Raw genomic sequence first — 26,512 nt, 5'->3', positions numbered from 1 at the left:
CCAAGGCGGGCAGATCACTTGAGGCCAGGAGTTCAAGACCAGCCTGGCCAACATGGTGAATCCCCATCTCCACTAAAAATACAAAAGAAAATTGGCAGGGCATGGTGGCGGGCACCTGTAATCCCAGCTACTGGGGAGGCTGAGGCAGAAGAATCACTTGACCCCGGGAGGTGAGGCTGCAGTGGGCTGAGATTACGCCACTGCACTCCAGCCTCAGTGACAGAGTGAGACTATGTCTCAAAAAAAAAAAAAAAAAGAACAGAACAGAATTCATAAACAGATCCACATATAATGCCATCTGATTTATGACAAAGGTGACACTGCAATGGGGAAGTATTTTCAACAAATGATACTGCATCAACCGACAGCCATTTGGGAAAAAAATGAATCATAACCCCTCCACCTCAAACCATACATAACAATCAATTATAAACCAGATGGCTTATACATCAAAGTGTAAAATATGAAATAATAAAGCTTCTAGAAGAAAATAGGAATATCTTCATAACTTTGGCACTGGAAAAGATCTCTTGTTCAAGACACAAAACATACTATCCATTAAAAAATTGAAAAGTTAGTCTTAAGACTATCAAAAGACAATATTAAGAATAAAAATGTGCAGTCGCAGTGGTTCACGCCTATAATCCCAGCACTTTGGGAGGCCGAGGTGGGTGGATCACCTGAGGTCAGGAGCTTGAGACCAGCCTGACCAATATGGTGAAACCCCATTTCTAGTAAAATTACAAAAATTAGCCGGGCGTGGCGGCGTGTGCCTGTAGTTCCAGCTACTCAGGAGGCTGAGACAAGAGAATCGCTTTAACCCGGGAGGCAGAGGTTGCAGTGAGCCTAGATCGCGCTACTGCACTCCAGCCTGGGCAACAGAATGAGACTGTCTCAAAAAAAAAAAAAAAAAAAAAAAAAGAAAATGTAAGCCACAAAGCAGAAAAAATACGTGAAAACATTATTTCTAAAAGAGGACACAACTAGAATATATAAAGAATATCTACAAACCATTGAAAACATATTTCTAAGAGATGACTCATCTAGAATACATAAACAACATCTACCAATCATTGAGAAAAAATCAGATAATCCAACAGAAAAATCAGCAAAAGGCTTGAACAGGAACCTCAAAATAGAACACATCCAAAAAAAACCCCCACACACAGAAAAAAGATGCACTAATTGTAGAAACAAGAGCAACTTTATTTTAAAATGTTAATCTACCATGTAACTTCTGACTAACCCTTGTCCAAGAATGCCTAAAAAATGTCTTTCTGTAGAAATGTCCATTCATTGTAAGTTTCACCCAAAACAACCCTTGATGCTGGGTTGCAGAAATTGTAAGTTGTGACACCCATAGCCACCTACACATTCCTTCCAGAGCATGCATACTTTCCCCAAGACATAAGACCTGGGTCTGAGGGGTTGTGAGGTAGAGATCTACCTGTTTTGTAGCCACCCAAGACCACACTTCTGCATCTAACTTCCCCTAGTAAATCACCCAAAACTAACGAACTGGATTTGTCTGCCTCCTTTTTTGGTTTCTCAGCTTCTTCCACATTTAGAGGTTGCTTTGCATATATGGCCCTTTCACAAAACAGCAGTTATCAGGAATATGCAAATTATACCTGGAATAAGATACTCCAATACCCACCAGAAAGAAAAAAATAAAGGCAGACAATAGCAATTACTGGTAAAGATATACAATAACTGAAACTCTCACATATTGCTATTAGGAATATAAACCGGGACAATCACTTCAGAAAACTGAAAGCATCTAACAAAGCTGAAAATACACAAACTAGATGACTCAGAAAGTCTACTTCTAGGTATCCACTTAACAGAAATGGATATTCGTGTTCAAAAAAAGTGTATTTGTAAGAAGCATAATTTGTGATAGTCAAAACATGAAAACAACCCAAGTGTTCATTAACAGTAGGAGACAAATAAATCGAGGTGTATTCTTAAAATGGAATGATAGTCAGTCATGGAAAAGAACAATAACCATACACGCTTGAATAAATCTCTCAAAATCTGGGCCTATGCCAAACCAAAATTTTAAAAAAATACATATTTCATATGATGCCATTATATAAAATTCAAAAAGAGGCAAAACACTGACACAAGGCACAGTGGCTCACACCTGTAATCCCAGCACTTTGGGAAGCTAAGGTAAGAGGGTCACTTGAGGCCAGGAGTTCAAGACCAGCCTGGCAACACAGCAAGACCACATCACTACAAAAAAGGTAAAAACTAGGCAGGTATGGTGGCATGCACCTTTAGTCTCAAGTACTCTGGATGCTGATGTAGAAGGGATCGCGTGAGCCCAGGAGTACAAGGCTGCAGTGAGCTATGATAGCATCACTGCACTCCAGCCTGGATGGCAGCACGAGACCCCATCCCTTAAAAAAAAAAGTAAAAATTTAAAAAATAATAAATAATAACTAAGTCACATTATGTTTAACATGATCATCAAATATTAGGTTTGTGACTATCAAAAATTATACTCCCATTCAAACATGGGAAAATGTTTATAAAGGGCTAGTGAAAAAAAGAATATAAAATTATATATATGATTGCAAATATGTAAAATAGGTTTAGGAGAAGTAGACGGTAATAAAAATAAAACAGTTGTGAATAGAATATTGATGACAGGAAACTGATTTTTTTTCTCCTATTCAGTCGTGGTACAACCTTTCAGTAAAACTAAATTATTTCCTGTTCATATCGTTTCTTGTACAAAGACCTTCATGCACTTATTATTTTTCTCAGAGTACTTACTTTAAAAAAATAACTAATTCAAAACATTCTATTTTGTTAATTAGAAAAAAAAAATCTGCTATTATGATTACCACTAGAGGGAGGGAGAGATCAAGACTAAGAAGGAAAATGAAGACACTCGGTTGCTGGAAATTAGTTTTCTTTTCCTGGGTTGGGGTGGGTAAACGTTTTACAACAATTTATGATTCGTCCATTTTTCTACATGTTTGCTATTTTTTTTTTAAATTTTTAAAAGAATGTTAAAAATGTATTTATAGCCATTCTGGTATATCAAAGAGTAAAATAACTCCTTAGAAAACAAAATAAAGAGAAATAGAACCTCTGATTTCTTAAATAAAGGTCTTCTACTACTTCCCTATCTCTGTCATCCACTCCTTCCCCCACAAAAAACACCTTAATCTTCTTCCCTAACCTGCAATCAATTAACAAGTCCTGCACATTTATTTTCTGAAATGTGAAATCTGTACCTTATTTCCATCTCATCTGTCCTAATCTGGGCCCCAGCACCTCTTGTCTGGACTAATGCAACAGTCTCTCTCAAATTATTTCCTCAAGTTTTTTAAATGCAATACACAGGAAGAAATATATTTATCATTTGATATAATATGTACATAGATACTTTTTTTTTTTTTTTTTTTGAGACGAAGTCTCGCTCTGTCGCCCAGGCTGGAGTGCAGTGGCGCTATCTCGGCTCACTGCAAGCTCTGCCTCCCAGATTCACGCCATTCTCCTGCCTCAGCCTCCTGAGTACCTGGGACTACAGGCGCCCACCACCAGGCCCAGCTAATTTTTTGTATTTTTTAGTAAAGACAGGGTTTCACTGAGTTAGGCAGGATGGTCTTAATCTCCTGACCTTGTGATCCACCCGCCTCAGCCTCCCAGAGTGCTGGGATTACAGGTGTGAGCCACCGCGCCCGGCAGTACATAGATACTTTTATATAAAACTAAAGCACGCTTCACAAAAGAATACGTATCACTGGGTGCAATGGCTCACGCCTGTAATCCCAGCACTTTGGGAGGCCGAGGCAGGTGGCTCACCTGAGGTTGGGAGTTCAAGACCAGCCTGACCAACATGAAGAAATCCCGTCTCTACTAAAAATACAAAAATTAGCCGGGCGTGGTGGCAGGTGTCTGTAATCCCAGCTACTCGGGAAGCTGAGGCAGGAGAATCACTTGAACCCATGAGGCGGAGGTTGCGGTGAGCTGAGATCACACCATTGCACTACTCCAGCCTGGGCAACAAAAGCAAAACTCCATCTCAAAAAAAAAAGAATACTTACCTTACTACTTGCAAGGCTGTCTGATGTATCCTCTACAATTACGTACTCTAACTCATCTTTTTAAACTGTAATGGTCTTAAGACAGTATTGATTTGGCATCCTATTAATGTATGGTAATCACCAGTTTCAAAACCTACGTTCTGAGTGATGACTTATTTCCCAATTTAAAACATTTCCCTCAAATAACCCTTCTCTACATTCCTGCCTGTCACTTCTCTAATACGTGATATAATTTACCTGCTTTAAAATGTCCAGGCCAGGCGTGGTGGCTCACGCCTGTAATCCCAGCATTTTGGGAGGCCAAGGTGGTTGGATCACTTGAGGTCAGGCATTCGAGACCAGCCTGGCCAACATGGTGAAACCTAACTCCACTAAAAATACAAAAATTAGCTAAGCATGGTGGCGCAGGTCTCTAATCCAAGCTACTTGGGTGGCTGAGGCGAGAGAATCACTTGAACCCCAGAAGTGGAGGTTGCAGTGAGCTGAGATCACACCACTGCACTGCAGCCTGGGCGACAGCGAGACTCTGTCTCAAAAAAAATAAAATAAAATACAAAAATAAAAACATCCAGTGGCTTCCCATGATGTCCTAAATGATGAGTAAGCTGCTCAAAGTCTATATTCATTGCCTTTGTGAGACAGTTTTCCTTGCTCAGAAATGTTTCTCCTTTCAGTCTGATCTCATCTACCCTTCAAAGCTTAGCTCAGGTACCCCCACTTCTATGAAGCCTTCTGTCCTACATTCTTCCATGCCTACCTTGGGCTACAGTTAGTTGTCCAAGGACTCTTACTGAAAACTAGCATTATACCTAGTACAAAAAACATGTGTCAGAATTACTGAATTTTAGGAGCTCACAATTCTCTCAGTTGGGATGGGAGAATTGGAAATGAGAGGTGGAGGAATATAGTACCAAAACATACTATGTGTAATTGTAGGTATATCATTGAATTCTCATGACTATTTTCCAAGGTAATCCCATTTTATAGGGACTTTAAAACTTGCCAAAGGTTACAAACGGCTGGAAATAATATTGAAAAACCATCCTCTTTCCATATTATGCTCAGTCCCCAAAAAGACGTGATGCAGTTTACATAGTCCAAGTTACACGGCTATTATACATGAAAACAAACTAGCACTTTAGGCTCCTGACTGCATAGTCACATCTTAATAAAATACATGGGAGCCTAACAAACTTTTCATGTTTTTGATGGGCGTCTATTAAACATTATATACTTTATTATTCTAAAATGCTGAAAACAGGGAGGGAATAGGAAACGGAAAACTGGATATAACCACTAATATTAAAAGTTACATTGAATATAAACTATGACTCCTTATTCGTATCTACAGGACTCAAGATTTCCTATAATTCTTAGGGAAAGTAAACTAATATATTGTTTACTTTTTTAATGTATTAAAAAATTAGCTGTAACTTAATATATTAGCTTACCTAAGACTTTTCAGAAGCTACTGCTGAAAGGAACAAACTCATTTTTTTAAAAACAGAAGAGAAAATCGATTATTATATTAGAACACTAATGGAGACATAACTTAATAGAGCAATTGTATAGATCTGGCTTTTTCTTCTTCCTTTAAGACAAAGACCAATATAAAATATTAACTATCAATATTAAGAGTGGTTACAGGTTCTTAATAGACTATTTAGGTAACTACCTCCAACACTGTTAGAAAGAGGAAGGATATGAAAACTGCTGTGTAGCTACACAACCTAACACAAACACAAGTTTCCATGAGAGTTCACATATGCTTACAAAATATAATGAAAAGATTTTTAAAAACATGCATTCAAAAACATGCAAAAACCTGTAGTAAAGCAGAAAGAACAGTACATTTTTGAAACTTCTTGTGTAATCTTTGCATGTGAACTAAATTTGAATGTTCATTCCATAAACATTACGTTGTTATAATTTTCTTATTTGTCTTCCCCATCGGACTAGGAATTTCAAAGAGCAAATGTTTGTTTTTTGATTCAAGCATCCAATATATAGTAGGTGCTCAGCAGCAATAACGATTATCATGAAAGATAGCATTTATTTTACCCTCACAATAACCCATTGAGGTAGGGACAACTACTGGATCAATTTTACAGCTCAGGATACTGGGATAGGAAGTTTAATGATTTGACCAGGGTAACAAAGCTAGTAAAGTACAGAATCTGGACTCAAAACTAGCACTGTGTTCAAACCTCATGCTCTTGAGTACTGTAACACTTTGTTATTGAAATAACACTTTGTTATTGAAAAACAAAGTTGCTATAAGGTACCATATAGCAAACAATCTCATTTAGACCCAGTAAAGGAATAAATACATTAGTTTTGTAAGGTTAAATAATAATTATGGTGTTAATATCCTACCTATGAAGCCTTTGTCATTATCTACTATAAGTTCCAAGTAATAGAAAAATTCACAGTGACAAGTTAGCGAGAAAAACAACATTGCTTAATACAGCAAACAGAAAGATCCTGAGACAACATAACTGGAATATTCCAAACACTAATTCATCAGCTCTTCAGAAAATGAAAAACAATTTTAAGAGTCCATTGAGAAATATTTTGGACCTGAGACGTGACTTGATTCTTTATTCCTTTATACAATGACTATCCAAAGAAAAGTATTAAAAATTAAAAATCCAAATCTTCAAGTAAGTTAGAGAGTTGTTACACAACAAAAGTCACTATCCTAAAGGAAAGCTGAAGTGATCCCTTTTTCCTAAAATGGTATCACATATGAAAAAAGTAATGCAAATTTATGTTCAAGGGAACTTGAAAGTAGAATCTTTTTATGAGCCAAAGCTTTTAAGAAATTAATTTTATACAGAAGCACTTTCCCTGCCTTAATCATAATATACAAACAAAACTCTTGGTCAAAGAACAGTAATTCATAAGATGGTTTCTCATCTCAGATCTGCCATTTGTAAACAGCAAATTCAGTTTCATTAACTATATAATATATATTAACAGTACCATCTACATCTACCTCACAGGATAGTTGGGAGAATGTATGTGAAAAGTGCTTTATAAACAGTAAAGGACTATTAAATACAAAGCACTGTGGCTGTATTGTTGTTTTAGATTTACTCTGCCTATTCTGTTACTATACTCTGAAAACCTCACCACCTCCTTTATACTTTATTCTTTTAATCTAGTAAGAACACGAATTCTATCTAAAATGAGATATATTATTGCATGTGCCCACAAGTTTCGAGCAAAGACTAGGCTTTCTATCATTTTGACTCTAGTCTTTTTTTAGCTTGTTTTTTCTTTTTATTTTCTGATATGTTCTGGATAGTTCAGCTTGCAGGAATAATCAATCACCAGATAAGTATCACTACAGTAAGTTTCTAAGGTATACTTCAAGTATATCTTAAACATACAAAAATGTTAGAAAAATACTGAGAAAAAAAAACAGGCTAAATTACTGATACTCGACTGCTCTAAAATTACATTATATTCTGTCAACTATATAATACATACTTCTTCCGAAATGTGAGGTATGATTTGTATCTGTTTCAAGGGAAATACAATGAAATCTCAAAAGAAAATATTTCCATTGAGATTTACTTTCAGAATTTAAAGAAATTCTGAAGGAAATTTACTTCAGAATTTAAAGAAATTCTGAAAGAAATTTACTTCAGAATTTAAAGAAATTCTGAAGCATTATGAAAGTAGAGTTTGTAATGACCTAGAATGCAAGGCGCCAGATCTATTGAGCTGAAAGGTGAACTCATCAATTCAGCTTAGCAGATGCTTTTAGGCCAGCTTATAGACCAAAGCTTTGCTTGCACATGGAGGGAATGTATTTCTAACTAATAATCATCTTAGGGAAAAATAAATGGTTGTATTTACCTGCACTTACAAATATTAAAAATTCAGATTATAAACCCAAAGGTCTTTATGTTAAAAGTTGCTACAAGAAACCAATATTTAATCACACGTAGTTACTTTCCAACAAGCAAAAACAGTCTAATGTCACTACATTTTGCCCTTTTTTACCTACATCCTGGCTTACTTCACTGAGTTTCACTTAAAAAAGAGATAGTGTCTACCTAATATGGTTGTTTGGACGACTAAAATAAAAAAATATAACTTACCTAACCCCACAGTAGCTATCATTACTATTCTACAGACAAATACATCAAAGGAAATTTCAGTCTTCAAAGCTTCAAACTTTAAAGTCACTGCTTAAAAGTAACTGATCTGCCAACGCTGGAGTTTACCAGGATGTAGCACTCTTTAATTAATAATGTTTTATGTGTAAATGACTGCCAGAAAATAAATCATCTTAATAAATTTTAGAGCCTTATATAATAAAATACAAATAAATTGATAAACTAAACAAGTACTGAATTTCAATTTGGAAGATGCATTTCCTTTAAAGGAAATATATTTTTTAAATGACATAAAAATCACTTCGCGTTCACTATTTCCTGTATACTCGGCTAACAAATACTCCCTTAAATTTCAAAATGTGTTGTCTAACAGTTTCTTTTCCAAAACATACGGGTCCTTTTAAGCTGCTTAAAAACTCTTCTAGGCAGTAAGAACTGAAACTAACGCGTGAAAACCCAAGTGTCAGGAACTGCTCTGAGCCCTAGGCACTGCTCATGTTTTATTCATCTCTGTATGGGTGGCTGGCTAGTTTAGCAAAGAATTTAGCAAATAAATCAACAAATACTGGTGAATAAATTAGTCATCAAAACGAGGCAGATGGTTTGGCTAATTCAAATGAATGTTCTTACATTATTGCTCAGATTTAGAACAAATCCCAAATATCCCAGCCTCGAAAATTACTGGGTTTTTTTGTTGTTTGCAAGGGAAAAGGAGAAAATGAGATCTATTTTCGTATCTAGTTCCTGAAACTAAAGCTAAAAACAAATTAGTATTCAAAAAAAAAAAAATCACGTAGTGGAAATCATAACTTCCAACTTATCAGAAAACTCCTAGAGTCTCAGGGATTTTTCTCCTCCCAATTTTTTCTCTATCTATCAATACGGTGTCCCATGAAAAGGAAAGAGTCACAAACCACTGCTCCTTCTAGTATCAGGTATTAATTTCACTAAGACGACTTTAATAATTCAGAAATATCGACTCAAACAAAACAATGTGTGTGGTGCTACCTAAGAACCGACCTAGCGATGCGTGGTCGTGGTCATTGCTTTGGGAATAGAGTACGCTCGCCAATCGGAGGGTTTGGGAAGACAAAACGCAGTGTGAGGCATCAATGAAAGCACATCGCAGGGGGAGGGGAGAGGAAGGAAAAGATCAGAGAGGATTAATGACTGCATTACTGGTGGGACGGGAGGAGGCAGTCGAGGACCCCGTGCAAGGGGAGTGGAGAGGTTCATTTTGCAGTGACCGTGGACTGGGGAGTGGGAGGAGGGGCAACTATCAACAGGAATCTCCCCCCTGTGGATGGGTGCGTCACTTACGCAGCCGCTTCTGGAAAGAGAAAATGTGCCCTCAGGTCAATCTCAAAGAGCAACTGCGACGGGAAGGGGGAGTGACCTTCCTAGGTGTGAGAAATACAGGGTCACTTCCCAACGGACTTAGATGTTGCCCTAGGTCCTCCTCGGTCATCGTGGGACAGAGGCGATTGTGGTGAGGACCCCCACAGCCGCGTGAGGGACATAAGAGACCCAGAGCTGAGGTGTGGGCGTTACCTGCAGGGTCACCTCCTGGGGGTCCCAGTGAGGCCGCAGGTGTTGCAGGAGGCTCAGGGCTCCCTCCCGGCAGCGCTGCTCCTCCTGATCCTGAACGGTGACGTTCAGCTTGGGCACCTCCGGGGAGCCGGGAGGGACGTGGATGTAATTGGCCATGGCCCAGGCGACGGCGGAGACTACCACCACGACGACGGCGACGGCGACCACGAGAACGGCGGGCGCCGACAGACTGGTGGATCCTTCCGTCCCGGGGCGCCCTCGCGGGAGGGCTGGGGGCGCTCGGACGGGCGGGCGAGCGGCAAGAGAACGTCTGGAGGCGGCACTGTCGCCGATCCGGGTCTGGACAGCAGCTGAACTGAGCCCGGGCCGCTCTCGGGAAAAATTCCTGTTGTCGGCGCTGGACCGCGGGCGGCCGCAGAGCATGCCGGGGCTGGCCTGACGCTGGCGTCACGCGCGGGGCGGGGCCTGCGCTGCGTCAGGGGGCGGAGGCGGGGTTTCTCGCCTTCCGTCACAATGGAACCGCTGTACCGCGATGGACTTGTCGGCCTGCGATTAGCACACACCCATCCCTGGGAACTGCTGGTCTGGAAAGCGGGGCTGCTTCTCCGGGATGAGCCCGAGCCCTGCCAAGCCCCTCAAGGCATTGAAGCTTTAGCTCACCTGATCCGAAAGATCGTGGGCATCCGGGCTGAGTTAAAGACTGAATTTTTGTGGGAAGCAAGGGACACGTTCTAAAATAACCCTAGGATCACTCTCCGAACTTGTGCTGAGTCTAGGCAAGCAGTGTTACTCAGTCGCCTTGATCTTGGAGCTGCTGTGTACTGGGGACCTCATACTAGCCTGGTTAACTGTATTCCCATTAGAGTACACGGGATCGCAGTACTCGGGACAAGCTGAGTTCGGGTATTTGGGTAAGACAACTGCAACACTTAAGTTATTTGTGGAGTAAGATGTTCGACCATACAGAGAATAATTCGAAGCTGGGGAGAACAGGTTAGAGTCTGGTATATAGAAGAAAGGGAAGGAAAGGAATAGTTTTGAAGCTCAACACTAGAACGACCCGATGTCCGTGCCAGGGTGCCCCGAGTGGGCCATGAAATCTTGCGTCTCAGTGCCTTACAGGGAATGGTAGAAACTGGATAAGCTACAAGTAAAGTATTGGGGCCTCCTAATTTTCCTTTTTGATGGAGGAAAACGGTCTGGGATTCCCTGCAGCACTTAGTACTTGTTGAATACGTTTGTTAGTAGTAAATAAAACCCTTAACTGGACTGAGTTTCATTAACATTCAAAATGTTTAATTACTTCACCAGCATTAAGTTTACATCCTGATTGTTAAAGAAAGAACCTACTTACCTTTGTAATTCACAAAATAATTACTTCACCTATAACGGTAAACTTCCTAAACTAAAAAGAGGGGTGGAAATGGAGCTTTATAAAACAGCAAAGAAGTTGATTTAACATTTTTCAAATTTAGTGGGTTTTTTTGCTTGCTTTTTGTTTTTATTTGTTTTGAGACGGAGCCTCACTCTGCACCCAGGCTGGAGTGCAATGGTGCGATCTCGGCCCACTGCAACCTGCGCCTCCCGGGTGTAAGCGATTCTTCCGCCTCAGCCTCACGAGTAGCTGGGATTACAGGTGCGTGCCACCACGCCCAACAAATTTTTGTATTTTTAGTAGAGACGGGTTTCACCACGTTGGCCAGGCTGGTCTCGAACTCCTGACCTCAGGTGATCCACCCACCTCGGCCTACCAAAGCGCTGGGGATTATAGGCAGGGCGCGATGCCTCGCTGGCATGAGCCACCGCGCCCTGCCATATTTAGGCATAATTTTCTGCTACAAACATTAGAGTGTGTGTTCCTTCCACTTGGGGGAGAAATCGTAAATATACTAATACTTTCACATTTCAGATAGTATCCCTTGCATTTTTGTATAAAATGTAGTTTTATTAAGCAGTTGACATTTTAAGAATTTTAAAACTTTAAGAATTGTAAAATAATTTAATTTAAAATTATGTTGCAAACTGCACTAGTTTGTAATGGTAAATAAGAGTCCATTAACAAGTAGAAGAAAAAGAAAAACAACTGTTAGGTACCTGAGAAAAAAAGTAACAAAAATGTACAGGATCCATGGATAAGATTAATGGAGAAATGAACCATATTCATAAATGAGAAAAGATTAATATAAAGGACTCAATTTTCCCTGAACTAATCAGTACATATAATGCAGTTCCAGTTAAAATCTCAAAAGGGTTTTTTTACTGAACTTGTTAAAATGACATTGAAATTCATATCAAAAGTTAAGGTCCAAGAAAAGTGCTGTAATTGGGGAGAGAGGAATGGGGACAGGTAAGATGAGGGAATATATTGGGAGGACCAATCCTACCAGGATGTATTATATATTGGTTTAGGTATGGGCACATAAGCTACTAGAACATAATGAAGTCCCAGAACAAAACCCATACACATATGAGAACTTTGTATATAACAAAAGTACCATTACAAATTAATGAGAAAGTCCAGACTGATCAATGAACAGAAGTGGTACAGTTGCTTTTTGTATGAGAAAAAAATTTTGATCCCTCCCTCTTATTAGGCATAAAAATTAATTTGGGGAAGATTAAAAACCTAAATGTTAAAAGCAAAACTTTAAAAATGTGCAAGAAATATCAATTCTTATCAACCTAATCTACGGATTTAATTCTAATCACCCCAGGTTATGTCGTAGATATCAGCAAACCAGTTCTAATGTTTACATGCAAAGTCACAAGAGCCAGAGTAGCCAACACAATATTAAAGAAAAACAAAGTCAGAAAACAGACTTGAAGACAGTATAGCTGGGTGCAGTGGCTCATGCCTGTAATCCCAGCACTTTGGGAAGCTGAGGCGGGAGGTTCACTTGAGCCCAGGAGTTCAAGGCCAGCCTGGGCAACACAGTGAGACCTCATCTCTCCAAAAAAAACTTAATTAGCCAGGTGTGGTGGTGCACACCTGTAGTCACAGCTACTCAGAGGCTGAGACAGGAGGATTGCCTGAGCCCAAGAGATTGAGGCTGCAGTGAGCCATGATCAAGTTACTGCACCCAAGCCTGGGCAACAGAACAAGACCTTGTCTAAAAAAAGAAAAAAATAATAGTATACATTCCAGTAATCAAGACAGTGTAGTATTGAGGCCAAGCTGAGTGGATCACTTGGGGTCAGTAGTTTGAGACCAGCCTGGCCAACATGGTGAAACACTGTCTCTACTAAAAATATAAAACTTAGCTGGGCGTGGTGGCAGGCACCTGTAATCTCAGCTACTTGGGAGGCTGAGGCCGGAGAATCACTTGAACCTGGGAGGTGGAGGTTGCAATGAACCAAGATCACACCACTGCACTTCAGCCTAGGTAATAGAGTGAGACTCTGTCTCAAAAAAAAAGAAAAGAAAAGAAAAGAAAAGAAAAAAAGACATGTAGTACAGTGTAGTATTCTCAAAAGAATAGATAAATAGATCTATGGAACAAAATAGAGTCCAGAAATAGATCCACACAAATACTGTCAACTAATATTTAACAAAGGAAAAAGGCAATTCAAATTTTGAATAAATGGTGCCAGAACAACTGGATATACACTTGCAAAAAAAAAAAAAAAAAGAATCCAGACACAGACCTTACACCTTTCACAAAAAGTAATTTAAAATGGATCGTAGACATAAATATAAAACACAAAACTATACAACTCTTAGAAAGCAACGTAACAGAACATCTAGGTGACTCTGGGTTTGGCAGTTACTCTTTAGATGCAACATCAAAAGCGCAACCCATGAAAGAAAACTGGTACCTTGTACTTCATTAAAATTAAAAACTTTTGCTCTGCAAAAGATAGTTAAGAGAATGAAAAGACAAGCCACAGACTGGAAAAAAAAATGTTTGCAAAACATATTCAATAGAAGACTTCTATTCAAACTATACAAAGTACTCTTTAAACTTAACAATAGAAAAACCCAATTTTAAAATGGGCAAAAGATCAGAACAGATATCTCACCAAGAAGATATACAGATGGCACAAAAGCATATGAAAACATATTCAATATCTAAACAATGAGATACTATTACATATCTATGGGAATAGCTGAAATCCAAAACACAACCAACCAAATGCTATGAAGATGTGAAGAGGAACTATCATCGCTGGTAGGATGCAAAATGGTACGGTCACTTTGGAAGACAGTCTGGCAGATTCTTACGGAGTTAAACATAGTCTTACCATACAATCTAGCAGTCATGTTCCTTGGTACCTACCCAGATGACCTGAAAACTTATGTCCACACAGAAACTTGCACACTAATGTTTCTAGCACCTTTATTCATAACTGTCAAAAATTGGAGCAACCAAGAAAATAGATGAATGTACAATAAAAACTGCTACATCCATAAAATGGAACATTATTGAATGATGAAAAGAAATGTAGGATCAAGTCACAAGAAGGGAAGAATGGAGCATAGGAGATTTTTAGGGCAATGAAACTATTCTATATGATATTATAATGGTGGATGCATGACATTATAAATTAGTCAAAACTCACGGAACTATGCAATACAAAGAGTGAACCTGAATATAAATTGTGGACTTTAGTTCATATTTGTATTTTTGTCAGTCAACATACTCCCTTGCTGTAGTAGTTAATAAATGTAAATGAATAAAACAGTCAGAAAATATAGAATCAGATCTCTATGATTGTAAGTTAGAGAAGGATTCCTAAACAGACTCATAAAGCACGTACTATGAGGAAAAAGGATTGATAAATTTGAAAACATTAAAATTTGAAACCTCATGACTGAAAATACCATGAAGATAAATGACAAGCCATAAAAAGATAAGATATTTGCAATGTGTGTGATCAAAAAGGTATTTATATTCAGGATACTACTAATAAATAAGGAAGTTAATCACCCAGTAGAATAACTGGCAAACAAATAGCAGTTTGAAGAAAAGGAAATCCAAATAGCCAATAAGCTTTTGAAACGGTACCTCCCTAATTGTAATGTCTAATAATTAAGATAATGTAAATTAGAATAATAATGAGATACCATTTCACACCCATTAGATTGGAAAAATTTTGAAGTCTGATAATGCCAAGTATACATTTCTTGTGGAGAAGTATATTTATTTGTAAAAACTTTGGAAAACAATTTTGCAAATTTTTATAAAGTTAATGGTAGACATTCTTTACCATCCAGCGGTTTCAATTCCAGGTAGATGCGAAAATCCCATACCATGTACATGATAAAGTGTGTACAAGAATGTTCACTGCTGTCTTGCTCCTTGTATTGCTAAAAACTGGCAGCAGTCTAACTGTCCCACAATATGAAAATGATTAGGTGGATGGATAGTTAGATCAACAGATCATTAGATGCTAGAGAGACAGGAATATATTATGACAGAATAAAGATGGCAAATGGAACATATGCATCTACTTATGCACATATTCAGGAGGCAACAGCGGTCCTAGAAGTCGAAATTCAAGCAATAGTTCTGGAAACCCAACAGCCCTTCTGGTTAGTTGAGTTCTCTGTCTCTTCTCTCCACCTGTTTTTACCTATCTTCTGTTTCTAATTGTCTGGTTTTGCTTCCTCATGATTTCTGTGTACTGGCTTCTTTTCATGTGGCTTCCTATCATTTAGATCTTACTCAAAAGTTGTTCTCTGGAGGGGCATTTCCATCCATCACTTCCCTTATCACAACGACCTGTTTTATTTTTTATATATCATAAAACAATGGGAGTTACCTTGGAATCAATATATTCACTTTTTTTTTCCCAGCAAAGCAGCAAAAGTTCATTAAGCATAGTAACACTCCCAGAGAGGGGAGAGTGCGCTGACCTCTGTGAAATGAGATCAGCTAAAATCAGTGTATGTTTTATTTACCTTTTTAGTGTCCCTCTTACATATTAGAATGTTAGTGCCAGCAAAGCAGAGCCACAGCTTGTCTATTGCCACATTTCCACTGCCTACAATAGTGCCTAGAACATAAAAGGATAATAAATGCTTAAGTCCACCTAATTAGTCCTGAAACTGTGCCAGTCTCACATAAGAATAGCACTCAGCCAGGGGCTGTATCCGCTTAACTCATTATGCTGAAATCACCTGCCTGATCATTTCCTAGGCCACTGGCCAGCCCACTAGTTATCTTTGAGTCTGGAAAAAAATCTTAGCTACAGGGTGTCAGTAAAATATTCCAGCATCTTGCAACACAGGTTGAGAGAATATAACATAGCTATAAAGATGTAACATTATTTTGAAGTATACAACACATTTAATAGTCCCTTTCCCATACTTCACATGGCATTGGGACCCTCCAATACCTGGAATGTCCTGCCTCCTATGTCTGCTTCTTACACCCTCACTCATCCTTCAAAGCTTAACTCTCCAGCAATCTTCTTCATGGAGCTTATCTGGATTTTCCTAGTCCAAATTTACTTCTCCCTCTTATATATCTGTTCAAACACCTACAAAATTCTGCCTTATGACACCCACATTGTAGATTTAAGTCATAATGATTATACCACATATAAAAGACTAGAAAAGCTGTTTCTAACTTGTTACATAATGAGCATTTGTATGAGGGAATGAAAGGATCACTGAATATAAACCCAGGGGTGCTCTGGTTGTTACGTGACAAGGGTCTGGATTCAGACCCCAAGAGAGGGTTCTTGGATCTCATGCAAGAAATAATTCAGGGCGAATCCACAGTGCAAAGTGAAAGGAAGTTTATTAAGAAAGTAAAGGAATAAAAGAACAGCTACTCTATAGACAGAGCAGTCCCAGGGGCTGCAGATTGCCTATTTTTATGGTTATTTTTTGATGATACGCTAAACAAGGGGTGGATTATTCATGCCTCCTCTTTTTAGACCACATAGGGTAACTTCCTGACATTGTCATGGAATTTGTAAACTGTCATGGTGCTGGTGGGAATGTAGCAGTGAGGACAACCAGAGGTCACTGTCATCACCATTTTGGTTTTGGTGGGTTTAGGCTGGCTCCTTTACTGCAACCTGTTTAATCAGCCATCCCTCTTGTTTTCTTCTGAGCAGCAGTCAGAGATCACTAGTTGGTTTACAGGTATAAGCAGGGCTGGCCTAAATTGCAGAAAGAAAAACAACAGATGAGACTCGAGTTTAATAACAAGTATACCATAGTTACTGAAACATAATCTCTCTCCAGGTTCCCATTGTTACTAAAGACAAATTATGGTAAGACCAATTTGCTTTATTATACTTGGCTTGATTATTTGTATAAAGTGTAGCAAAAATCATAATTTGCCATATAGGCTTTTTAATTGGCTTTGATGGAAATTTGTTCCATAAGGAATCTCAGATAACACTTTTTTAGAGCCAAGTCCTGCCATGGGTTTGTACCCTCAAATACCCAAGTTGAGTAAATTCCTTTCCTCTTGGGGTCCCAAGATAACTTGGGGCTTCTGGACCTGAGAAAAAGTGACATTCTTTACTTACCACAGGTAGAAAACCTGTACAAGGGACTGTGTAGGCAATGTATGAGTCCAGTTCCCCAAAGGGCTTTCATTGGTTTTACAAGTCAAGTTTGATTCCTTAAAGGAAAGCACACCATTCCAGTTAAAGCCTTGGTAAAATAACCAATTTCTCCAATTGCGTCCTGTTGCAAAAGAAAACTGATTCTTATTGCACTTATGTAAATAACCACACTTAACTTATTGCCATAAGTTAAGAATACTCACAAATAGTCTCCAAATTCTGGAGAAATCAGATAGAGAGAAACAAATATGCTCCAAATGTTATTCACAGCAGTATAGTTTACTCAATTGCTACAAGCTGTAAATAGCTCAAAAGAAAAGTTTTCTTGACTCTGGGGAAAAAAAAAAAAGGATCAGCAATGTTTTAAGCAAAACGTCACACAGATTACTTCTGCTTTTTATTGATTCTGGTTATTTAGTTAACTCCTGTTTTGCTTGATCTTCATGAACACTTAAGCTGTCTGTGACAGTTCTGAAAGTTGTTTCCTGTATTCTAATGTCACAATTTTCAAGGTGTCAGAAACCTGCATATAAGAATGTCTGTTAGAGTTCTATAGCTGATTATAAACCAGCTTCTATGGAGAGTTAAAACAAAACAAAAATTGTCTGTGGATGACGAAACGTCTTAGGACAGCCACAGTCAAAAACACAATTGACAAAGGAATTTTGGTTACCTCTCTGGCACAGAATGATTTTATGTAACAGTATAATTACTCATAACATACACTAAGCCATATTAGAATTACAGAAGTTTCCCATAATTTTGGAACATATATTAATAACACATTTATAGCCCAAGGAAACCAAACACCATTTCATATTTGATAATGCTTCCTATGTAATTTTTTTTTTTTCAGACGGAGTCTCGCTCTGTCATCCAGGCTGGAGTGCAGTGGCTCAATCTTGGCTCACTGCAAGCTCTGCCTCCTGGGTTCACACCATTCTCCCACCTCAGCCTCCCGAGTAGCTGGGACTACAGGCACCCGCCACCATGCCTGGCTAACTTTTTTGTAGCTTTTGGTAGAGACGGGGTTTCACTGTGTTAACCAGGATGGTCTCGATCTCCTGACCTCACAATCCACGTGTCTCGGCCTCCCAACGTGCTGGGATTACAGGCATGAGCCACCGCGCCCGGCCCTATATAACTTTTATACCAAATAAGCCAAATGTCACTGTTGCATTAGTGCATTATTGATGTCAAACCCAATTCTTAATGAAACTTTATCAATAAATGTATTTAATTTTTATCAGTTTGACCAAAGGTAAGATTTTTCATAAACCTTTTACAACCCTTTACAATTTTTGTTAAAGAGCAGATCATAAGCAGAGTTTTGCTTTAAGAAAAACCAGTTGGGCCAGGTACGGTGGCTCACACCTGTAATCCCAGCACTTTGGCAGGCTGAGGTGAGTGGATTGCCTGAGGTCAGGAGTTTGAGACCAGCCTGACCAACACGATGAAACCCCATCTCTACTAAAAATACAAAAATTAGCTGGACATGGTGGTATGCACCTGTAAACCCAGCTACTTGGGAGGCTGTGACAGGACAATCACTTGATCCCAGGAAGCTGAGGTTGCAGTGAGCCTAGATCACACCACTGTACTCCAGCCTGGGCAACAGATCAAGACACTGCCTCAAAAAAAAAAAAAAAAAAGGAAAACCTGTTGTGCTTTTATTCCAGTGGTTAATTTGCAGAAAAACTGAATAATACCCCTTTAACTTTAGCCAATGTCCACACAGAATCTGTTTTACGGGTTAATTTTTCATAAACTATTAGACATTTTTCCTTTCTTAAACAATCCTTTAACACTTTAGGCAGAAAAAAATCTACCTTCCCATGACTTCTTATACTCTTTCACCAAAAACACATTTTACTTTCTTTAAACACCTTGCATGTAAAATTGTTTCTTTGTAGTTTTAATTACATGTTATAATGTTAACTTTTAGTTAACATTTTGGTGTTAACTATTTTTGGTGAAAACCTTGGTAAATCTGAGATTTTAATTATGTACTAAGTGTGGATCCTACTCTAAGACACACCAGGCAGAAGTACATATAAGAGCTGACTCTGCAGCATAGCTAGGGGATGTGGCTAATTCTACATGTTCCCAGGCCTTACCTTACTTAAGCAGGCAAGTTGTACAGTAAGAGTCATGGTAGCATTGTATGAAGCATTTAGAAGGCCTAACAACCTTTGAATTGTACATTTCTTGCATAAATTCCCTTCACAAATCCTTTCATGACTTACACAGACTATCTGAGACATTCTTGAACTTTCTGACTTGCCCTAAACATCAATAGTCATTTTACTTTAAGACAAGAATTGGCCATACAAGATCATTTCTCATATAAAATCTCTTTTTTAATAATCTTCTTTGTATAGCTAGGGTGCATGGTGAATTCCACATGTCCCCAGACCTTATCTAGAATCTAATGGCTTTAAGATAGGTAAATTGAACAATTTTCAAGCAGTTTATGACCTTAAAGCATTTAGTAAACTTATTATCTGACCTGCATAATTTAGACCAAATATCTTTACTTACCAATAAGTTTTAAGACTATCTTGGCCGGGCACGGTGGCTCATGCCTGTAATCTCAGCACTTTGGGAGACTGAGGCGGGTGGATCATGAGGTCTGGAGTTCAAGACCATCCTGGCCAACATCCAGAGAAACCCCATCTCTGCTAAAAATACAAAAAAATGAGCTGGGCATGGTGGCATGCACCTGTAGTCCCAGCTACTTGGGAGGCTGAGGCAGGAGAATCACTTGAACCCAGGAGGCGGAGGTTGCAGTGAGCCCAGATTGCACCACTGCACTCCAGGCTGGTGACAGAATGAGACTCCATCTTAAGAAAACAAAGCAAAACTATCTTTAGTTCCCAAAGATTACTTAAGTCACATGACTAAAAGTCATTACACTTTTTTACTTTTCTGATAAAATATTAAGCTCTTATTATTTTTCAAGTAAAGCTATTTCATATGTAAATGTCACAAACATAATACATATAAATACATAGACAGAAGATACAAGATCACCCCCTAGGCCAGGAATTGAAACCTGAATCCACGCCACTATTGTGAAAAGAGAAAGCATGACCACATGGTTACAAGGTCAAGTTCCCAAGGGCATAACTGACCAGAGAGAAACTTCATCCAGTTTGCACACACACACACACACACACACACACACACAAAACGGGGCGTGGCGGGGGGGAGAGAGAGAGAGAGAGAGAGAGAGAGAGAAAAGCCAGAAATCTGACTGGTAAGAAATTCTTATCCTTTTGCTGGCATTACAGACTTCTGGATTCCCTTTCCACGAGCAGCCCTAGTGACCCAGCTGGCTGTACACAGCCCCAACGGCCAAGCCACAACACAAAGGAAAATTATCTTTTTCTGTTCTGGCCAGAGCAAAATACATGTGACAAAACGTAGACATTAGCCACTCGCTTAGCACCCATTATTAAACTTGAAAGGCTTAAACTTGCCCCTGGTCGGGCCCCATCATGGTTAATCCAACCTCTGATCAGGAATTTCAACATGTGGTCTCTGGGCAAGATGGTCACCCTGAATAATAGAAAAGACAAGAAAGAGAAAGGAGAGAAAGAAAAGCATTGCCTGTGGCAGGGTGGGGAAGGCAAAATGATCAGGGAGGCCAGAGAAAGACCCACCCATTGCATCGACACTGAAAAGGTCAGGCGGCTGCTGCAGGGATCTTTTCCAGCAATCCTATCAGCTTTCAAGTTTTGCCTTTTGGGGAGGAAAATGCTCCCCATGTCACCCAATCCTGTACATGCCTAATCCTAGCACCCACAGGTCTCAGCATAGAGTGCAAGGCAGATTAATCCAAAGAAAATAGCAGTTAACAACCCATAGTGCCGAAGCTGTCCTTAGCCAAGAGGAACTTTATCAAGAGGGGCCTCTAATTCCCTAAATCTTAGAAGACCTCTAATCCCCTTCTAAGTTGGGCCTCTAAACCAAGGCCAGTCAAGCATCCTTGCCTTTTATTAAGAGGGGCCTCTAACCCACTCTGTCTTAGGAGAGACTATAACTCCACTAACTTGGGCCTGTAACAAGCCCATTCTTTATCTGGGTACCATACCACTTACCCAAAGTCGTCCAATCAGTGTTGCAGTCTATTTCCTTCAGGTTGGGGGAGGTTTCTTTAGTATTGTCCCTTCACGATTGGCCAGAAAGATGCTACAGGACCCCAACACTTGCCCAAAGGTAGCTGTTGGGTCCGGGTTTCTACACTATAGTCCCTCCTGTGGTCACTAGAAATATGTTATAGGACAGGGGTCTGGATTCAGGCCCCAAAAGAGGGTTCTCGCATCTTGTGCAAGAAGGAATTGAGGGCGAATCTGCAGTGTAAAGTGAAAGAAGGTTAATTAAGAAAGTAAAGGAATTAAAGAACAACTACTCGATAGAGCAGCCCCAAGGGCTGCCCGTTGCCCATTTTTATGGTTATTTCTTGATGATATGCTAAACAAAGGGTGGATTATTCATGCCTCCCCTTTTTAGACCATATAAGGTAGCTTCCTGATGTTGCCATGGCATTTGTAAACTGCTATGGTGCTGATGGGAGGGTGGCAGTGAGGACGACCAGAGGTCACTCTCGTCACCATTTTGGTTTTGGTGGGTTTAGGCCAGCTCCTTTACTGCAACCTATTTTATCAGCAAGGTCTTTATGATCTGTATTTTGTGCCAACCTTCTGTTTCATCCTGTGACTTAGAATGCCTTAACCATCTGGGAACGCAGCCCAGCAGGTGTTAGCCTCATTTTACCCAGCTCCTATTCAAGATGGAGTTGTTCTGCTTCACATGCTTCTGACATGGTCATAAATGTTTTAATTACAATGGGATTAGATTTAGTTACCAGAGTGTTGCAGGAAGTCAGGGACCCTGAACAGAGGGGTTGGAGCCATGGCAGAGGAACATAAATTGTGAAGATTTCGTTTTAATATGGACATTTATCAGTTCCCAAATAATACTTTTATAATTTCTTATGCCTGTCTTTACTTTAATCTCTTAATCCTGTTATCTTCATAAGCTGAGGATGTATGTCACCTCAGGACCACTGTGATAATTGTGTCACTTGTACAAATTGATTATAAAACGTGTGTTGGAACAATAGGAAATCAGTGCACCTTGAAAAAGAACAGAATAGCAGCAATTTTTATGGAACAAGGTAAGACAACCATAAGGTCTGACTGCCTGCAGGGTTGGGCAAAAAGAGCCATATTTTTCTTCTTGCAGAGAGCCTATAAATGGATGTGCAAGTAGGAGAGATATTGCTAAATGATTTTCCTAGCAAAGAATATTAATATTAATACCTTGGGAAAGGAATGCGTTCCTGGGGGGAGGTCTATAAATGGCCGCTCTGGGAATGTCTGTCTTGTGCAGTTGAGATAAGGACTGAGATATGCCCTGGTCTCCTGCAGAACCCTCAGGCTTACTAAGGTGGGGAGAAACTCTGCCTTGGTAAATTTGAGGTCAGACTGGTTCTCTGCTCTCGAACCCTGTTTTCTGTTGTTTAAGATGTTTACCAAGACAATACAGGCACTGCTGAACATAGACCCTTATCAGTAGTTCTGCTTTTGCCCTTTGCCTTGTGATCTTTGTTGGACCCTTATCAGTAGTTCTGCTTTTGCCCTTTGTCCTGTTCCCTCAAAAGCATGTGATCTTTGTTTGACCCTTATTAGTAGTTCTGCTTTTTGCCCTTTGAAGCATGTAATCTTTGTACCTCCTCCCTGTTCTTACACCCCCTCCCCTTTTTAAACCCTTAATAAAAACTTGCTGGTTTGAGTTTCAGGCAGGCATCATGGTCCTACCGATATGTGATGTCACCCCTGGCAGCCCCGCTGTAAAATTCCTCTCTTTATACTGTCTCTCTTTATTTCTCAGCCGGCCGACACTTACAGAAAATAGAAAGAACCTGCATTGAAATATTGGGGATGGGTTCCCCCAATACAGAGTAACAACATAAAGAATTTGCAGAAGAAAATATTCTGTGAAAGAAGATCATGTAGGCATGTCTAACAGCTAGATCATCCACCAAATTACAAACATGTTCAAAATGAAATCACTCTCACACACCTCATAGAAAATCAGTTAATTCATGTCATTGTAGAGAGAACTGAATATTCAGGAATTCAAAACATCTGTGATACCAGACTTCAAAGACATGCATGCTTTGCTCCACCTTCCATGAAAGCAAGGGAAAAAGAAGGCCACTAAGGGCTGAGATTTTTAGAGATGCTACGTCAAAATGAGGCTGCCACTATTCTGCACTTTTTGACTTTAAGACAGAGTAAGGGATCTGGTCATCTATAAAACTGCTGCAGCAACCACATTAATCATCTAAGAAAGGCTTACTACTTACATGTGTGCTCAGTTGTAACACCTAATATTTAACTCTATGCAACCTGCCTCTTGGTTCTTATTCTATCTTGTCTCTTTTTGTATTTCTAGAATCAGAAATTATAGAGTTAGTTCTATTTCATACATAAGATTATCTCGAGAGCTGGAATTCTATCATTTTCCCTTTTATATCCTCAGCAGTCTTAAGACTGTGTTTACATATTGTAAATTATAATTGTGGGTTTAATTGAACAAAGAAACATACCAAACTGTCCCTAATTTTCATAATCTAAAATATATAAGGGAAAAATTGTAAACATCATTATATGAGTAATGAAAAAGGATGTATCTTACAAATGTTAGATCACATCTTTAAGCCATAAATTGTGAGGTCAGCACAGGAATAAAGAGATCAATACAAAAAGAAAGATTCAAGGATATGTGGTATGTAGAATGTAAAAAAGGCAATATTTTAACTCAGTAGGGGAAAGTTATTAAAAAATAATATTGAGGCTGGGCACAGTGGCTCACGCCTGTAATCCAAACACTTTGAAAGGCTGAACAAGGGAGGATCTCTTGAGCCCAGGAGTTTGAGACCAGCCTGGGCAACAGAGTAAGACCCTGTCTCTACAAAAAATAAATAAATAAATTAGCCAAATGTGGCCATGGTACAAACCTAGAGTCCCAGCTACACAAGAGGCTGAGCCGGGAGGATTGCTTGAACCCAGGAGGTTGAAGCTGCAGTGAGCCAGCCTGGGTGACAGAGCAAGACCCTTTTTTAAAATAATAATGATAATGATAGATTACTTTTCACAGATTTTAGTAAAGTCGTTTCAGTAATCAATGTTACTTAAATTGTAGTAATAGAAAATTCACAAGTGCTGATAAATACTTCATCATTATATAAATATCAAATATATGCATATATATTTGCATATATAAATGCAAACACATAATATTCTAAAACTATATTTATACATATTTATATATTATGTATATATAATATATACATACATACATTCAGTATATATACATGTATATATTATATATACACATACATAATATAACACATATATGTTATGTATGTATATAATATATAAATATGTACATATATAAATATACGCATTTATAAATCTATACTTATGTAGTGACAAATACATGACTCTAAAGATGAAAAAACAGATACTTTGCTTGCTTAAATCCTGGAGGTTTCTTAATTCATTTTTCCTCAGGGCTTAGGTAATGATTGCCATTTAGTAGCCACTTAATTAATTGTTGAGTGATAAAACTGGTAACAGACTAAATATGTTCTGCGTTATAGTTTAAAATTTTTTTTTCAGACTCTACGCTGAATTGAATAATCAGCCTTTATTGTTTTACTACTATTCCAACTTTCCCGCAAATGAATGCAATCACTTTAACACCAATTCCTAAGTTAAACTTTTAATATATTTACACCTATTTGGTTCTTCATAAGGAATGTTTTCAAAAATGTTTTGATATTTTGAAGAGAGGATTTCAGAGCAATTATGTACCCACAAACTACAAAAGGTTAATGCCAACTACTTGTGTGACTGTAGTATATGAAAGACACACAAGAACCATTTTCTCCAGCTTCAGATTCTACTTGGCTTTGCTCCAACGCGTGCAATGTTTTTAAGACTTTCTTGCTCTTTAGAGATGTAGTGAAGGGGATTAAAAGGATGTGAACTTTGTAGTTTGACAGTCCTGCTGTCGAATTTGAGCAATTTATTACATCTCTTTTAACCTCAGTTTCCTCATCTCTGTTGTTATCACTGCAAAACCATTGCAAAACAGTGATAACAACAGTGATGCAGGGATTTAAATAGATGATTGTCAAGTCTTTGAAATAATTCCTGGTGCTAGGAAGGGCTCAAATATGTTTTGAGCCAATATTATTAAATATTTATCTGAATTAAATAAAATGGTATATAATAGCTATTATTGCATGAGTTATGTTATTATTAACAAGTAGTAGAAGAGGTAAAAGATGTTCTTAACTTAATCCAGGGAAATTGTTCCAATGTTTAAACTTTAATTAGTTCAGAACCCAGAACTTCAGAATCTAGAACTGAGTGAAAACTTTGGGGTCTGCTTTTCTTTTCTTTCCTTGGGGTAAGTTTATCAGAGGCTAGCAGGGGATATGCTGGGAAAAAGTAAAGAGAATATCAAGGACCTACTTTCTCTTGTCCTTTGTTATCTACTAAGTCTGCTCATGTTACTCTCCTTTTTTCCCCATTGTATATTTTAAAGCTGCTGTGAGTAACATGACCTGGAAAGAGAGCACTAGCAAGGAATAAGGAGTGATACAGTGACTGTTGGCTAAGAGATAATGTCTGCAAGTCACCTAAAACCATTGCAGACACAGGGAGATTGGCTTTTATGGATTTGGAGGATTCCTGATTTTGAAGACTCTGATGATTGCTAAAGAGTTAAATGAAATACTAGTGTGTTTTTTTGTGTGTGTTCTGTTTTTGTTTGTTTGTTTGTTTTTATAAAAACAGGCAGAATGTAGCCCTATTAATTGTAAACTGGCGAGATAAACCAGGATGCCTTGGTAACCACTAGACAACAGATTGTCAAGAAATCCAGTAATAACCATCCAAAAGAGTTTAAAGTACAATGAGGCGAAATCCTGATGGCTTTAAAAGAATAGAGCCTACTGTACCAATTAATTAACTTTTATGATAGTGTTAGACCATTAGTGACAACGAGGAAACATTGGATTTAATATATTTGAACTGTGGTAAGATGTGATTCTTTCTTTTTATCAACACATTAAAACCATATGGTCTAGAATCCAGTATTATAAATTAGAAAATTGACTGGAACTCTTATCCAAATGGTTCACAGTACTATTGCTGC

At 38.6% G+C, this 26,512-nt stretch overlaps 1 protein-coding gene and 1 long non-coding RNA gene across 2 annotated transcripts in view; one reads left to right on the top strand and one right to left on the bottom strand.

The window, feature by feature from the left end:
• ETNK1 (ethanolamine kinase 1) overlaps positions 1-10,257 on the bottom strand; it is a 63,499-nt gene extending 53,242 nt beyond the window's left edge. Inside the window, exon 1 of the mRNA XM_011974764.1 lies at positions 9,746-10,257. Coding sequence (XP_011830154.1) covers positions 9,746-10,168 — 423 coding nt within the window. The 5' untranslated portion in view covers positions 10,169-10,257. The remainder of the gene's footprint in view (positions 1-9,745) is intronic.
• Positions 10,258-10,316: 59 nt separating this feature from the next.
• On the top strand, positions 10,317-26,091 carry LOC105535618. Its single transcript, XR_001005465.1, has 2 exons — positions 10,317-10,648; positions 25,901-26,091. It is a non-coding gene; the product is annotated as an uncharacterized LOC105535618 (long non-coding RNA).
• The last annotated feature ends 421 nt before the right edge of the window (positions 26,092-26,512 follow it).

Source organism: Mandrillus leucophaeus, unplaced genomic scaffold, assembly GCF_000951045.1.
Source record: "Mandrillus leucophaeus isolate KB7577 unplaced genomic scaffold, Mleu.le_1.0 Scaffold1486, whole genome shotgun sequence".
Classification (NCBI taxonomy): domain Eukaryota; kingdom Metazoa; phylum Chordata; class Mammalia; order Primates; family Cercopithecidae; genus Mandrillus; species Mandrillus leucophaeus.
The sequence above is the reverse complement of the archived record's forward strand: the minus strand, read 5'-3'. Positions and strand labels throughout refer to the sequence as shown.